Source organism: Gorilla gorilla, chromosome 1 (genome assembly GCF_029281585.2).
Source record: "Gorilla gorilla gorilla isolate KB3781 chromosome 1, NHGRI_mGorGor1-v2.1_pri, whole genome shotgun sequence".
Lineage (NCBI taxonomy): Eukaryota > Metazoa > Chordata > Mammalia > Primates > Hominidae > Gorilla > Gorilla gorilla.
Genome location: NC_073224.2, coordinates 214,026,125 through 214,039,336, shown reverse-complemented (window position 1 = coordinate 214,039,336; position 13,212 = coordinate 214,026,125). Strand labels below are relative to the sequence as shown.

General features: G+C 47.2%; 1 protein-coding gene across 4 annotated transcripts; it reads right to left on the bottom strand.

The window, feature by feature from the left end:
• Positions 1–5,076: 5,076 nt before the first annotated feature.
• STMN1 (stathmin 1) lies at positions 5,077–11,555 on the bottom strand. Of its 4 annotated transcripts, none has more exons than XM_019013045.4 (5): positions 11,291–11,555; positions 9,172–9,246; positions 8,157–8,329; positions 6,003–6,194; positions 5,077–5,596 (listed from the first exon to the last, which is right to left on the bottom strand). In XM_019013045.4, exons 2-5 carry the CDS (start codon positions 9,182–9,184, stop codon positions 5,525–5,527), a joined length of 450 nt encoding a protein of 149 aa, XP_018868590.1. In that variant the 5' UTR covers positions 9,185–9,246; positions 11,291–11,555; the 3' UTR covers positions 5,077–5,524. The 4 variants fall into 4 exon arrangements, with proteins under 4 accessions (XP_018868590.1, XP_004025257.1, XP_018868591.1 ...); XM_004025208.5 differs by lacking the exon at positions 11,291–11,555 and adding an exon at positions 10,893–11,017; XM_019013046.4 differs by lacking the exon at positions 11,291–11,555 and adding an exon at positions 9,649–9,671.
• Positions 11,556–13,212: the final 1,657 nt, after the last annotated feature.

The window sequence follows — 13,212 nt, the reverse complement described above, 5'->3', positions numbered from 1 at the left end:
CAAATGCTGGGCCTCCAGCAGGGGCAGGGCGGACCCAGCGAAAGACAGAAGTGGGTGGGCCCAAGGGGATGGAGAGCTGCAGAACACAAGTCCCGCCTCGAGGGGGCAGCAACTGCCCAGAGTCCGCTGATGGCCGCTGGGTGGGACTGCAAGCCCAGGGTTGCCAGATCTGTCAGCTTTTTTCAAGATAAGCTTGAAATCAGATTTTCACATGGAATTGTCAGCTAATTCAACAATTTAAAACACAGCATGGGCTGAATGCAACACGCCTATGGTTCAACATTGGCTGCAGGCCACCAGTTTGTGCGTTCGGATCCAGGAGGATTCCATTAAGGATTGTGCACCTCAGAGCCATCTGCAAAGCTGGTGCAGACCCTTCATTTGCTTCCAGAAAATCGGGTTTACTCCACATGGGGTCCGCAAAGGATGAGGACAAAGCCAGTGCCCTGAGGTAGACCGTGGGAGTCACCCACCCACTCATCATTATTTAATCCAGCACATTAACCTCCCACCACGAGCCAGGAGATCCAGTGGTGAATGTGACAGGAGGAGTCCCTGTTTTCAGGGACCCTATGTTCTAGCTGGGGAGACACTTGAATTAATGAGTAACACTTGTGATACATGAGGAGTTGCAGTAGAGCATGGGGGTTAAAAGTCTGGGTTTGAGTCCTGACTCTACTGCTTGCTAGTTGTCATTTTAGGTAAATCCCCTAATCTAGGTCCAGTTGCCTTACTTCTCGCCTATGGAATGGCCATGATAACCTCATAGGGTTGTTCTGGGGATTCACTGAGACAATGCAAATAATTATTAGTTGCTGCTATTAAATAGAGAGCTGTGAGAGCAGGGAAGAGGGAAGGCTAGGCTTAGCATGGGGACTTCCCCATCCCAGTGACTACTGGGGCTTTTTGCCAGTGAGGGGAGCAGGAGGCCACAGGGACTGGAAGCTCCAGGCCCAGGAGACGCTCAGTCCTCTTCTGCTGAGATGGCTGCTATGAGGTAGCTGGCTCATTTCCTGTCTGTTTTTTCTTCCTATGGATCCAATTTCAGCAGCTTACTTGTCTCAGTAGGATATGGTGCCCAAGGACTGGGCAGGTACTGCTCTGCTCTTGGCCACGATGGAAGCAGGCCGGGCCTTTCTAACTATGAACCAGAGCCCTTTCATGAAGCTGCTGCATTTTGGAGCTCATCAAACCCTACAACTAAGTTTTAAAAATCTAAGTGCATGTACGAAACAAGTCAGAAACCCTTTCCTACCAGCTTCTGCTGGCAGAGGCCTCAGCCACAGGGACATTTTGGACCTTCATTTCACCTGGGCAAAAAGGGAGGAGGCAAGTGTCAAGAGACCTGGCTCACCAGCAATGTGTCTGGGTCCTTGGAGTTCAGCTCTGTGTCTATGACATGGTCTCTCATCTCAGGTGGTCTGCAATCCAACCCTGTAGAGAATCAGTCTTGGATTTGGAAGGGAACTTCTAGGGCATCTAAGTCCAATCTCCATCCAAACGGGGAAGCTTTTCTATAAGAAACTTGGCCTTGCCGGGCGCGGTGGCTCATGCCTGTAATCCCAGCACTTTGGGAGGCCGAGACAGGCAGATCATGAGGTCAAGAGTTCAAGACCAGCCTGGCCAACATGGTGAAACCCTGTCTCTACTAAGAATACAAAAATTAGCCAGGCACGGTGGTGCATGCCTGTAATCCCAGCTACTTGGGAGGCTGAGGCAGGAGAATCGCTTGAACTGGGGAGGCGGAGGTTGCAGTGAGCCAAGATCGTGCCACTGCACTCCAGCCTGGGCAACAGAGCAAGACTGTCTCGAAAAAAAAAAAAAAAGAAAAAACTTGGCTTTTATCTTCTGTATTCCTAAATGAACCACATTTAACAGTGATTCAAACAAATGAATTCGCAGTAAGGTAGCCAAACTGTCATCTGGGTGCACAGGTTTACCGGGACAGCTAAAACATCACTGAAAATCAGAATTCTCCACTGGGAGAATGATACAGAGTAGACAGGAGCACCTTTATAAAAGTGCTGGGGGTGGGGGATGAGACCTCACTCCAAGGCATGCAAGGATAAGAGGCCCTGCCTTTTTAAGGAGGTGGGAACGGCTGAATAGTAGGGCTTTCATTTGCTCACTGAGACTTGTGAGCAGGTCTGAGGCAGAGGGGAATTGTTCCGGGCAACGAGGGGATGCTGAGCTGTCAGAGCAGCCCCCCCTCCCTGTGCAGGGCTTAGAGCAGGTCTGCCTGGGTAAGCTTCTCCTACTAGCTTAGAACCTTGGGTACCTTACTTTGCCTGTTCACTTCTCTATGGTGGAGAAAATGAACATGATGCCTGGACGTTAAGTGCTCAGTAAATAGTAGCACTGCCATTTTCCCAAGTGGAGTGATTTCTTTCTCCTCCAGCTTCCCAAGTTTACAGCACATGTCCCAGTTCCTCAGTGCAGTGTCAGTCACATGGATTGCTCCAGAGCCCAGCAGGCCCTCCCACCTCATCCCTGTGCTGCCCCAACAGCCACCATGGCCACCGTAGCCTGAACGGCAGCCACTCTCCAGTCAACTCACCCTGCCTCCACTTTCTCTTCCTTAAAATGGTTTTGTTACTGACCACTGCAGCCCCCCCCCCCCCACATTCAAAAGCCTTCAAAGAGCCTCCGCTGCTTAGAATAAAAAAATGGGGAGGGGGCCTGCCTGGAGGGCCTGCCAAAGGCCATTAACTATGGCAGGTTCTCTGTGCACGTGGCAATCACAGGCTTACTAAGTGTTTAACAATTAAGTGCTTTATTGGGGTTTGGCTTGGAAGGTTCATCTGACTTCCAAAAGGACAAGCTCATGTCCTTTCTCCTCTCAAAGCTTCCCAGACCACAAAGCCCTCTGTGGTCACTCCTTTCACCAAAGCACTAAAGCACCCTGGTGAGTACAAGTATGTGGTCGAGAGCCTCACCCTCAGGTAAGTAAGCATTCTACAGCTCTCCTTCCCCTCACATGGGCACGTGATATGCTGGTCCCACCCCATCTTTTCTCCATCCCTAGCACAAAGGCCAGTGTGGAGCACAATCTAGGTGCTTGTCAAATGTTAATTTAAGGGCCTCCTTCACGTCCTTCAAACCTCTCTCCACTGAGCCCAGTCAACCATAAGGCCCAAGTACAAAATCCTCAGGAAGGGACAAGCCTCATTTTCCATTCAAGACAAAAGGAATGGAGTCTGCTCCTTGGTGACAGCCCCAACTGCTTGTCAAACCACTCTGGCCTTATTAGGCCAACCTATTGGAAGTACTGCTGGGAGAGGCTGGCCCCACTGGGACAGACGCAGACTCCTGTGATGGCAGAGAACGCCGGGCCCGGGAATGCATACCCAGAGACACTTCCCCAGAAGCTTGTAGGTGCCACCGCTCCTCCTCTTCACTCCAAGCCAGATGCAAAGAATGGGGGAGTGAAAGTTACTTAACTGATCTCCCCCAACCATCTCATTTTATCCAGGAGAAAATGGGGGCCCAGGACTAAGTGCTTCTCCAAAGGTCAAGGTAAAATAGAAAAGCCAGAGCTTCTATTTCTGTGGTAAGATGCATCCCCTTCAGTTTCCTGTGACTTAAGCCTGTCACAAGGCAGGGGCTCAGGATCGCCCTCTGATAGGAAGTCAGGGCCACCATGGGATGGGTGGTAACTGACGAGGCATCCTTTCAGGCCTATGTTGATCCTTCCGTTGCTTTCTCCTGAGGCCAGTTTCCCTCCCTAAATGTCTTAGATGAACAAAAGCTCACTGCCACTTGTAGGACACCTCGTATCATTATGCCAAGTTTCTACCCTCAGGCCCTCTTTATATTCCCATCTACTCAGAACTGGTATTTTAAAGATCCCAGAGCACCTGCTATGTGCCAGAGACAGGAGCCAAGATGAACTGTGCTGCACCACTGCACACAAGCCTCATCCTGTCCTCTTGGTTTAGATATTGCTCAGAACCTATTGTTGTATTCAACTATACTTGCACTTGCTCCTATTTGCCCTACATGGGCGTAACTCTTTAAACCAAGCTTTATTCAGAATTCCTCTGATTGATCATTTAAGTAAATTTAAAAGTCAATTTAAGGAATATAAAAACTGCATAATTTCCAACTCAAGAGTATAAACAGATCACTCATTAGCCTCTGGTTGAAAACAGTAATCGTGATTTATATGGAATGCTAAATATCTATGTTCTAAGTGTGCTCTCTTGCCACAAACCCATTTAATCCTAACAATCTTAGGAGGTAAGTTGAGGTAGGCTGTTATTGTTCTCATGAATAAGTTTGGTAAAACCCCAATCTCAAGATACAGCCCAAGCAGCAGAGGCACATGCGTTAGCAACACATGGACCCCACCGCAGTATTAGCAATCATCTTTTGCTATAAGTGCTTGGCTTCCAAGAGCTTTTATACAGATGTCTGAGAGGCACAAAATATGTATACTTAGGCTATTTCCCAAATAGCACAGGAAAGCTGCCAAAGGCGTTCCCTGAATTGAGAGGCAAAGCACTGACAATGGGGACTATTACAGCCTCTGGATACAAGATGACGTATCTGCCAACCTTAACCACCCGAGTCAAATGCTACTTTAGAAATAATTAAGGTTCCCTTTAGTCATTTCACAGGAGTTGCTACAGCAGCACATAAAGTTTTATTAATATTCTGATTCTCGCGTCATAGCTTTTATGGCAGGAAAGGATGAGGACATGCCCCACCTGTAACATAGAGCAAGCAAACCACCAAGTAGAATCTTGAGATTCTCTCTCAACTATTCTCTAGAAACACGCTTGTGCTTTTAATCTGCCTTTTAAAAGGGACACAGAACAAAAAATGCTTGTTTGCAAATAAACATCTGAAAGAAAGTAACAGCTGACCTGGGCTGAGGCATCCAAACAAAGCTGTCATTGTGGAAGGAGACAATGCAAACCACACTGGGGCAAGAAACTAGGGGCAGAGAACGTGCGGTCATTTGTGCGTTGGGTATTTCTACCAGCCCCAAAGGCCCCATCTGGAACAAGTATCAACCAGGAGGGTCTCTATGGCTTGATTTATTAACCTAACTCAAAAGAAGTCACTGCCACCAACAGCACTGTGCAGTTTTATTAACCATTCAAGTCCAGTAGCATCTGGTAAGATTGGGACAGAATTGGGATTGAAAAGTGAACAGATATTCAGCATCTAACAGTTCAAAAGAAGCCACTACATACTCTTTTCACAAATATGTTTTCACAGAGCCAATACAGTACTAGCCATTAACCCAGTACACCAAGTGTACTGAAGTAGAAAAGATGCAACAAGAAAAATAGCTACATTAGAAAGACCAACACTTTAGAAAAAGAGTAAAACACTTTCAGTTTCTCCCCTTTAGCCCCTAAAACAACATCTTACAGTCTGGATCTGGATCTACCTATACAGTCCTACATTAGCTTCTAAAATATTTGTCAGGAGGGAAAAAATAAAATGACACTGGCCAGTACAGTCTTTGGATATTTAGGAAGGGGATGGGGAGAAAGTCAGTTCTCAGAACAAATTAGTCAGCTTCAGTCTCGTCAGCAGGGTCTTTGGATTCTTTGTTCTTCCGCACTTCTTCAATGTGCTTATCCTGTAAAGGAAGGGTAAGGTGTCATCAGTCAAAAAAAAAAAAAAAAAAAAAAAAAAGCCTGTCAAGTCACGACCCCCAGCCCCCACCTCAAAGAGGCCCAACACAACCTCAGTGCATATATTACAGCCTGTGGGAACCACACAATTTAAGTTCTGAGACATCATCATCGAATCTCCTGGGTCCCTGGTAGAACCTAACAAGCTGCCTACTGGACTTCCAAGGACTGTGCAATTATGCTGGGAATTCTGAATATTCCATCTTAAAATATACCTTTCATTTAACATGTTAAGCCCCAAAATGGATGACAAAAAGACACCAAACACCTTTTATCAAAGCACTTAGTTCAGGCCAACTCATTGGTGCATCAAACTCCAAGCTCAACCCTTTTACAAGGTAAGAAACCAACCTTCTCTCGCAAACGCTCCAGTTTGGCAGCCATTTGTGCCTCTCGGTTCTCTTTATTAGCTTCCATTTTGTGGGTCAGTTTCTCTTCTGCCATTTTACTGAAGTTGTTGTTCTCTTCTATTGCCTTCTGAAGCACTTCTTTCTCGTGCTCTCGTTTCTCAGCCAGCTGCTTCAAGACCTCAGCTTCATGGGACTGGAAAAAAAAGTTTAATAGGCTAGGCACTCTAAAATGTATTCAGGCTGGGTGTGGTGGCTCACACCTGTAATCCCAGCACTTTGGGAGGCCAAGGTGGGTGGATCATTTGAGGTCAGGAGTTCAAGACCAGCCTGGCCAACATGGTGAAATCCTACCTATACTAAAAATACAAAAATTAGCCGGGCGTGGTGGCGGGTGCCTGTAGTCTAAGCTACTTGGGAGGCTGAGGCAGGAGAATTGCTTGAACCCGGGAGGTGGAGGTTGCAGTGAACTGAGATCGTGCCACTGCACTCCACCCTGGGTGACAGAGACTCTGCCTCAAAAAATAAAATGTGTTCAGCATAAGTTAAAATTACAATAGAAATAATTTACTAAGGGGACTGAAAAGGGGCAGAAAATAAGGTCCCTTTAAATAACACCGAAATTAGGACCTGAATTATCCCTATCATAAAATACTGTGAAAATGATATTCTTTTTCTAGTATTTGTATTTAACTTTGGAAAAGTGCTTATCTGTTCAGAAATCTTACCCAATTAGTCCTTAAGGAAATCCTTGTAAGATTTACTGCTTAATGGTATCTGGATGACTTGAGGAATATGTACTTGGGAGTGGCGCTTTTATTGTAAAGAATTTCACTATTTAACTTCAAAAGCTACCCAAAGAAAACTAGCTCATTGTAAAAATTTTAACCATAACTGATAAAACAATGATAGGAAATTCAAGACTAAGCCTGTAGATTACTATTTAAGACAGAAAAATTTGTTTCAAGGAAAAGGCTTATTAGCTTTTGTCTCAGGAAACTGCATTAATTACCAGACCATACCTTGGTATGACCCCTTCAACAGAACAGCTTGTTCTCAAAACACATTGGAACCACTGACTTGCAGGATAACCACCACAGAGCATCTGACACTGGTTCTATTGATTCTCTTCTGCCAAATCCTAGTCATGATGGGAGTTTCACTATATTTAGCCAGTTACTATGTAAAGCACAGGCTAATGACTACAGGGCCAGGGTTGATGTCTAAAAAGCTTTCCACTGTCCAACCTTTGGTTGCATTGCTTCCTCCTACTCCACGAACTCACACTATTGCATAGAAGACGACTCCTTAGTGTAAGCACTGAGGCTCTTCGGGCGGGTGTGTGTGTATACTACAAATCACTATGCTGGTCTGGGGAAGGTTATTACCTTACCTTTTGTGCCTCCCTTGCCCCAGCTTTAAAATCAATCCTATCAGGGTTGTTGAGAAAGGGAGTTAAATGAAAAGTTATGTACAGTTGTTAATGAGTAACATTGAATGGAAAGAAACACACCAAAATGTTAACATTAACACTGGTTGCTTCTGGGAAGCGGGATAATGAATACTTTTAATTTCCATTTATAAATTTCTGTATTTCCCAAATTTTCTACAACTAGCATATTAATATTTATTGATTCTTCTGATTAGCTTTTAAAGATAGTTAATTTATAATAGAATTGTTTAGATAAAAGCTACCATGATACCAGCTGAGCAACACAATCACACCAGCAATTTAAAATGTTATTGTACAGCTCTCAAAAAACAAAACCAAAGTGCCAAAGAATCATCTGGCATCAAATCTTTTCAAAGAGGAAGCATGAGAGAAGCATGAGCTTTGATTTAAGATAGACCAGGGCTTGAATTCTGACCCCAACACTTACTAGTTGTATGACTGCAGAAAAACGACTTAACATTCCTGAAACTGTTTCTAATTTCCATTATTTGAGGCAACACCATGTATTAAAGGAGAAAAATATAAACAAAGGAGCGGGTATGTAACAGGAGTTCAATAAATGAGGACTGGTATTTCCTTCCAGTCACTGGCATATGTAATAATCACAGTGTAGCTACAATTCTGTTTTCTTCCTGTTATAGAAATAAAATTGATCTGCCCATTACATAAATTAATATCCTGCTTTCTGTTAATTGCTTCGTTTACCTTGCGTCTTTCTTCTGCAGCTTCTAATTTCTTCTGAATTTCCTCCAGGGAAAGATCCTTCTTCTTTGGAGGGGAAAGGGGGAATTCTGGAACAGATTCTTTTGACCGAGGGCTGAGAATCAGCTCAAAAGCCTGGCCTGAGGCACGCTTCTCCAGTTCTTTCACCTGGATATCTAGAATTGATTATATTTATAATTCAGAAAACCAGGATTCTCCTGTTCTAATAAACTGTACTATAATTTTCTAAAACCCAAATCAATTTAATGTATTAAACTAGGGCTGATGAGGAAAGTTGTGTTTTTTTCCCCTTTTTATTCCTATCAGCCTGACACTAGGGGAAGATGTATTTGCAGGCAAGATATTATTATCTAAATACCATTTCCCAAGGCCAGGTACCATGGCTCATGCCTATAATCCCAGCACTTTGGGAGGCCAACATGGGAAGATCCCTTGAGCCCTGAAGTTTGAGACCAGCCTGGGCAACAAAGGGAAAGCCCATCTCTACAAAAAAAATTTTTTTTAATTAGGTGGGTGTGGTGGCCCATGTCGATAGTCCCCGATGCTATGGAGGCTGAGGTGGGAGAATCGCTTGAGCCCACTTGAGCTCCAGAAGTCAAGGCTGCAATGAGCTATAATTAAGCCACTGCACTCCAGCCTGGGCAACAAGGTGAGACCCTGTCTCAAAAAAAATAAAAACCATCTCCCAGAAAAACAAAGCTCAACGTTTTTGGATTAATAAATACTGTTTTGAGACATCAGTACCTGACAATCGCTTTCATAAAAGACTTGTGCAAACTCCACAATTTTGCTTCAGACTAAGCCAAACTGTCCAATAAACAATTACGAGCTCTCGGCACATTCAAGTGATAATCATTTTTAAATTCTTCTCCTATTCATAAAATAGGTTTTGGTAAGACCAAAACATAAGTGCCAAATCAAAGGCGAAGACCTGAGCCATCTCAATCTAAAATCATAAGCCCATTACAATTTCAGATTTTCCAAATAGATTACCTACCAGAAGAAGCCATGGTGAATAGAAGACAAGCGACAGGCAGTGTATTCTGCACAATCAACTGGGATAAGGAAAGTCCTGAAAATGATTTTCAAAAACATGCAATCACTTTCTTTGCCTTTCTATATGTCATCGACCCAAAAAAATCTCACATCACATCTACATACATCGTCAGAAAAATACGTGGAATAAAGACGTCTAAATTAACCACGAAAAAAATTATCAAAATCTACTAAATAAACATTGGGAAATATGACTGAATATGATATTGGTTGCAGAAAATCAAGTTAACTGAGCTTTCTCGGTCATAAAACTCTTGGATTTTTAAAATCAGACAGTCACAAGGCTGAAGGATTTTTCCCCCATAAACTCTTTAACATTTCACCGAAACTGTAAGAAGATATTCCAGATTCAACTCAACAGTGCCCCCGGAGCCATCTTAATACTGCCTACAACTCATTGTGCAAATGAAATACCCACCCCTGCTTTGTCTGTGTCTGACGTGGTGGATAAGAAAACGCCCAAGCTAATAGTAACCAATAATGTTGAACTCCTATTGTCCCTCAGGTTTAAGCTTCCTTGCCCAACAGCAAGCAAAATGTTTATGAACCTCTAGATTTTGACTTTTATTTGCTGCCGTTATGTCATGAAAAATGCTGTATCTCTTGTTGATCTTTTTAACATTATGACTTTTGTAGACGCCAGCTAGTACCAAAAACGTAGGATGACAGGTTCCCAAAAGTTAGGAATTAAAATCAGAGGCAGCGACAAGATTTAAGAAAAGCAGAGAATTAGACGCAGCACCGGACCCAGGATGGGCGTGGCCCTGGTCCAGGCGAGGAAAAGAGGACCGGTCGCCCCCGGCCAATCAGAGCACGCCCTGCGCTTCGGCCCCTGGCCCCGCCCCCTTCCTCCCCGCGCCTTTTCGAATCTCCCCGAACTCAACACCCCGGAGCCCGCGCGCGTGGGAAGGGGAGGGGTGGGCGGGGCTAACGGTCCAATCCGGGTAACTCCGCCCCTGCCTGACTCCCCCTGCGCGGACGCCCCCCCAACTCCCGCCAAAAACACCTCCAGGCCGCCGCCACCACCTCCGTCACAGTTCAGCGGGTGGGGCAGGCCCCGGGAACAGGTCCCCGGGTGGCCCCGCGGTGAGCTCGCCACCGCCTCCCGCCGTCCCCATGCCCAACCTGCCGCCACCCAAGCTGTCCGCGCGTCCGGCCGCGCAGACAGAAGAACCCTCGTGGGGCCCGGGAGCGCCGCCCCTCAGTCACCAGCTGCGGTCGCCAGGGGACGGTCGCAGGGAGGGTCGCGGCCCTGGCTGCCCGCAGTTTGGTCCTAAAGCCGCTGGTCCCTGGGGCACCGCCCCGTCCATTCAGACAATGGGGACCCCGGCGGGGCCCGCAGGGAAGGGAGGGAGGGAGGGAGATAAACGAGGGCCCACGCCCCCTATTGTCTCCTCGACGGCACCCCGGAGCGGACGCCCGGTGATCGCCCAGCCCCCTGCCCACGAACAGCCGCGCCCCCAGAGAGCGGGGACAAAGGCGAGGCTCCGCCCGAGCCACACACAAAGCGGAGCGACCCCCGCCCACCAACCCCTCCGAGGCCCGCAGCCCCGCCCGCCGTCCTGCAGCAGGGGGTCGCTGCCACGGCCCAGCCCCTCCCGCCGACCGCGTCCCTCTTGCTGGCCTCAGCCAGCCGCCGCCTCCTCCGAGGCCCGCACCCACCTGCTCAGTCCGAGCCGCCTGACCACACTCTGAGCACCAACAGACCCGGGCGCGCACAAAAGCGCCAAACAGCGGCACGTGACCTCCCCGCGGGGCTCCGCATTGGCCGAGAGCGGCGGCACGTGCCGCCCCGCCCCCCACAACCCTCGTGGAGCCCCGCCCCCCGGGACCCCGAAGCACCTCGGGAAGTGTAGTCCTGGCCCGGAGGGCAGGAGGACAATGCGGGGGGTTGCAGGGCGCCTGGGGAGCATCCCCAGGTGTGGGCCTGGGACTAGGGGGGTGGTCTCGCCGTGGAAGAGGGCGTGGCAGTGGACCCCGGACTAGGTCCGAACCAGCTCCCCATTCTCGAGAACAAGGGCAGGGCGGAGCAGGCGGAGGGCGGGGGGGTCCTTCCCTACCTTTTCCAAACCTTGGCCGCCTGGACTCCGCCTTGTAGAGCCACGTGCCCGCCTCGCCCCAAGGGCAGCACTCGGACAGAGCAGTGCCCCTTCTAGTGCCCCACCCACACGGGTGCCTAAGACGCCCGAGCCCCTGTGACAGCACAATGCCACTCCACGCCCCTGCAGGGCCGCCTGCCCCCGGCGCCCTACACCGACACCGGCGTGTCACCCATATTGTGACATCATCGTAATTTCTAATCCACTCAGCCCACAGGTCGCGGGCGTGGCCCTTCCCTCACTGTGTGCGTTCTTGCCAGCATCCTCAGGTTCCCGAGCCGGTGACCAGAGACCTGTGAGGGAAAGCGTGGGGCTCTGGAATTTGATCGCCTTTGGTCTAACAAAGCCACTCAGCTTAAATGCAGACTCCATCTGTTCTGCCAAGCCTTCTGCGGATGATAGGGGAGGAAGAGCAATAGCCGTTCTAGACTACACAGATTGCAGTTAAGTGTTGCTTTTGTTCTCAGAGCACGTGCTCCCCAGAGCAGCACTGGGTTCTTTTTAAAAATCGAAAAAGGAGCCACAAGGTCACTGTTCCCCCTGACCTGGATAGCTCAGAACCTCAGCAAAGGCACAAAGGAAATTGGTCTGACCGTGCCTTAGAATAACTGGCCCTTTCTCTCACAAAAAGGGGAAAAAAATAAATGAAATGAACATGGTCCCCGCCTCCTCCCATTCTCTGACCAAGACCGTGTCCTCGGTTAGTGGTCAATACACCAAGACACCTGCTTTGTGATCTTGACTAAGCAGAAGAGATATCTTTATTTTATTAATGGGCTGCATCTCCCCAAATCAAGAAACAAATGTGACCAACCTTCCTGAAACAACAGTCCTAATTTAGAAAGACTCTCATGCCTAGTTAGTCACTAGGGATGTGCCAGAGATAAAATACAACTAAGGGGTGCCCGAGACAATAAAAACTGGATCATACAAGCAGCAGCACACTACACAAAGCAAACAATTAGCAATGCGCTGTTGCCTGAAATATGCTTGTTGCGGCATTTTTTCCAACAATCGCCCTTGTGTGGGGTCGGCCTCCCCCCCAAGCCAATCGAAGTGGTTTTCACTTAGCCTGTGAGCAGGACCAGGAATAATTCTGATACTGAGCCTTGAAAGGCTTCTTCTCAGACCAAACTTAGCTTCAAAATGGCTAGGTGCTTCCGTCTGTCATTTTTCTGAACAGAATCTCAGAAATCATTAGAAAAGTTGGAGAAGGATGGGCATGAGACCCCTCAGGAAAGCGACAGATAGGCAGGCAACACAAATGAGCAAGGAACCCAAGCCCAAGAGGTCCTTACCCACTGAACAGGCTTTTTATCTTGAAGTCTTTGTATTTGATCTGGAGGTTCACAGAGGAAGGTCCCACTCATTTAATGCATTTTTTTAAGTACAGTAAATTGCCACACAAAAATCTCACATTCCTGACTATTAATGTTGTGACAGAAAAAAGAAATAAATCTTTCAAAACACTGATAATTTGAAAGCACTTACACTGCTTCCCCCCACATTTTCTTTCTCCCTAGAGCAGATGTCTATTTCCATGGAAACCATAGAAAGGAACGTAGATGTTAGAACTCATGTTCATTTTTAATCTTTTTTAGCAATGCCACTTGGCTCCTGGGTTTGTTGGGAGATGCCTGGTTCTGCCAGTCTGTGACAATGTTCCGAGCTCCTCACAGCTGCTAGAGGACTGAGAGGGCTGGGTTAAAGTTTCCCCTAGAATGAGCCTTTGAATAAAAAGGTGCTTTTGAGGTGGGATGATTCCTGTCCTTTTATTATTATTATTATTATTATTATTATTATTATTATTATTATTATTTGACTTAAAAAAAATTGAGACAGAGTCTCACTATGTTGCCCAGGTTGGCCTCGAACTCCTGGGT

What these genes read in the sequence shown, in the direction of transcription:
- STMN1 (XM_019013045.4), bottom strand. An exon ending in CTGCAGAAGAAAGACGCAAG is followed by an intron (nt 6,195 to 8,156) that starts GTAAACGAAGCA and finishes TTTTTTTTCCAG; the next exon opens with TCCCATGAAGCTGAGGTCTT. An exon ending in TGGAGCGTTTGCGAGAGAAG is followed by an intron (nt 5,597 to 6,002) that starts GTTGGTTTCTTA and finishes CTTCCTTTACAG; the next exon opens with GATAAGCACATTGAAGAAGT.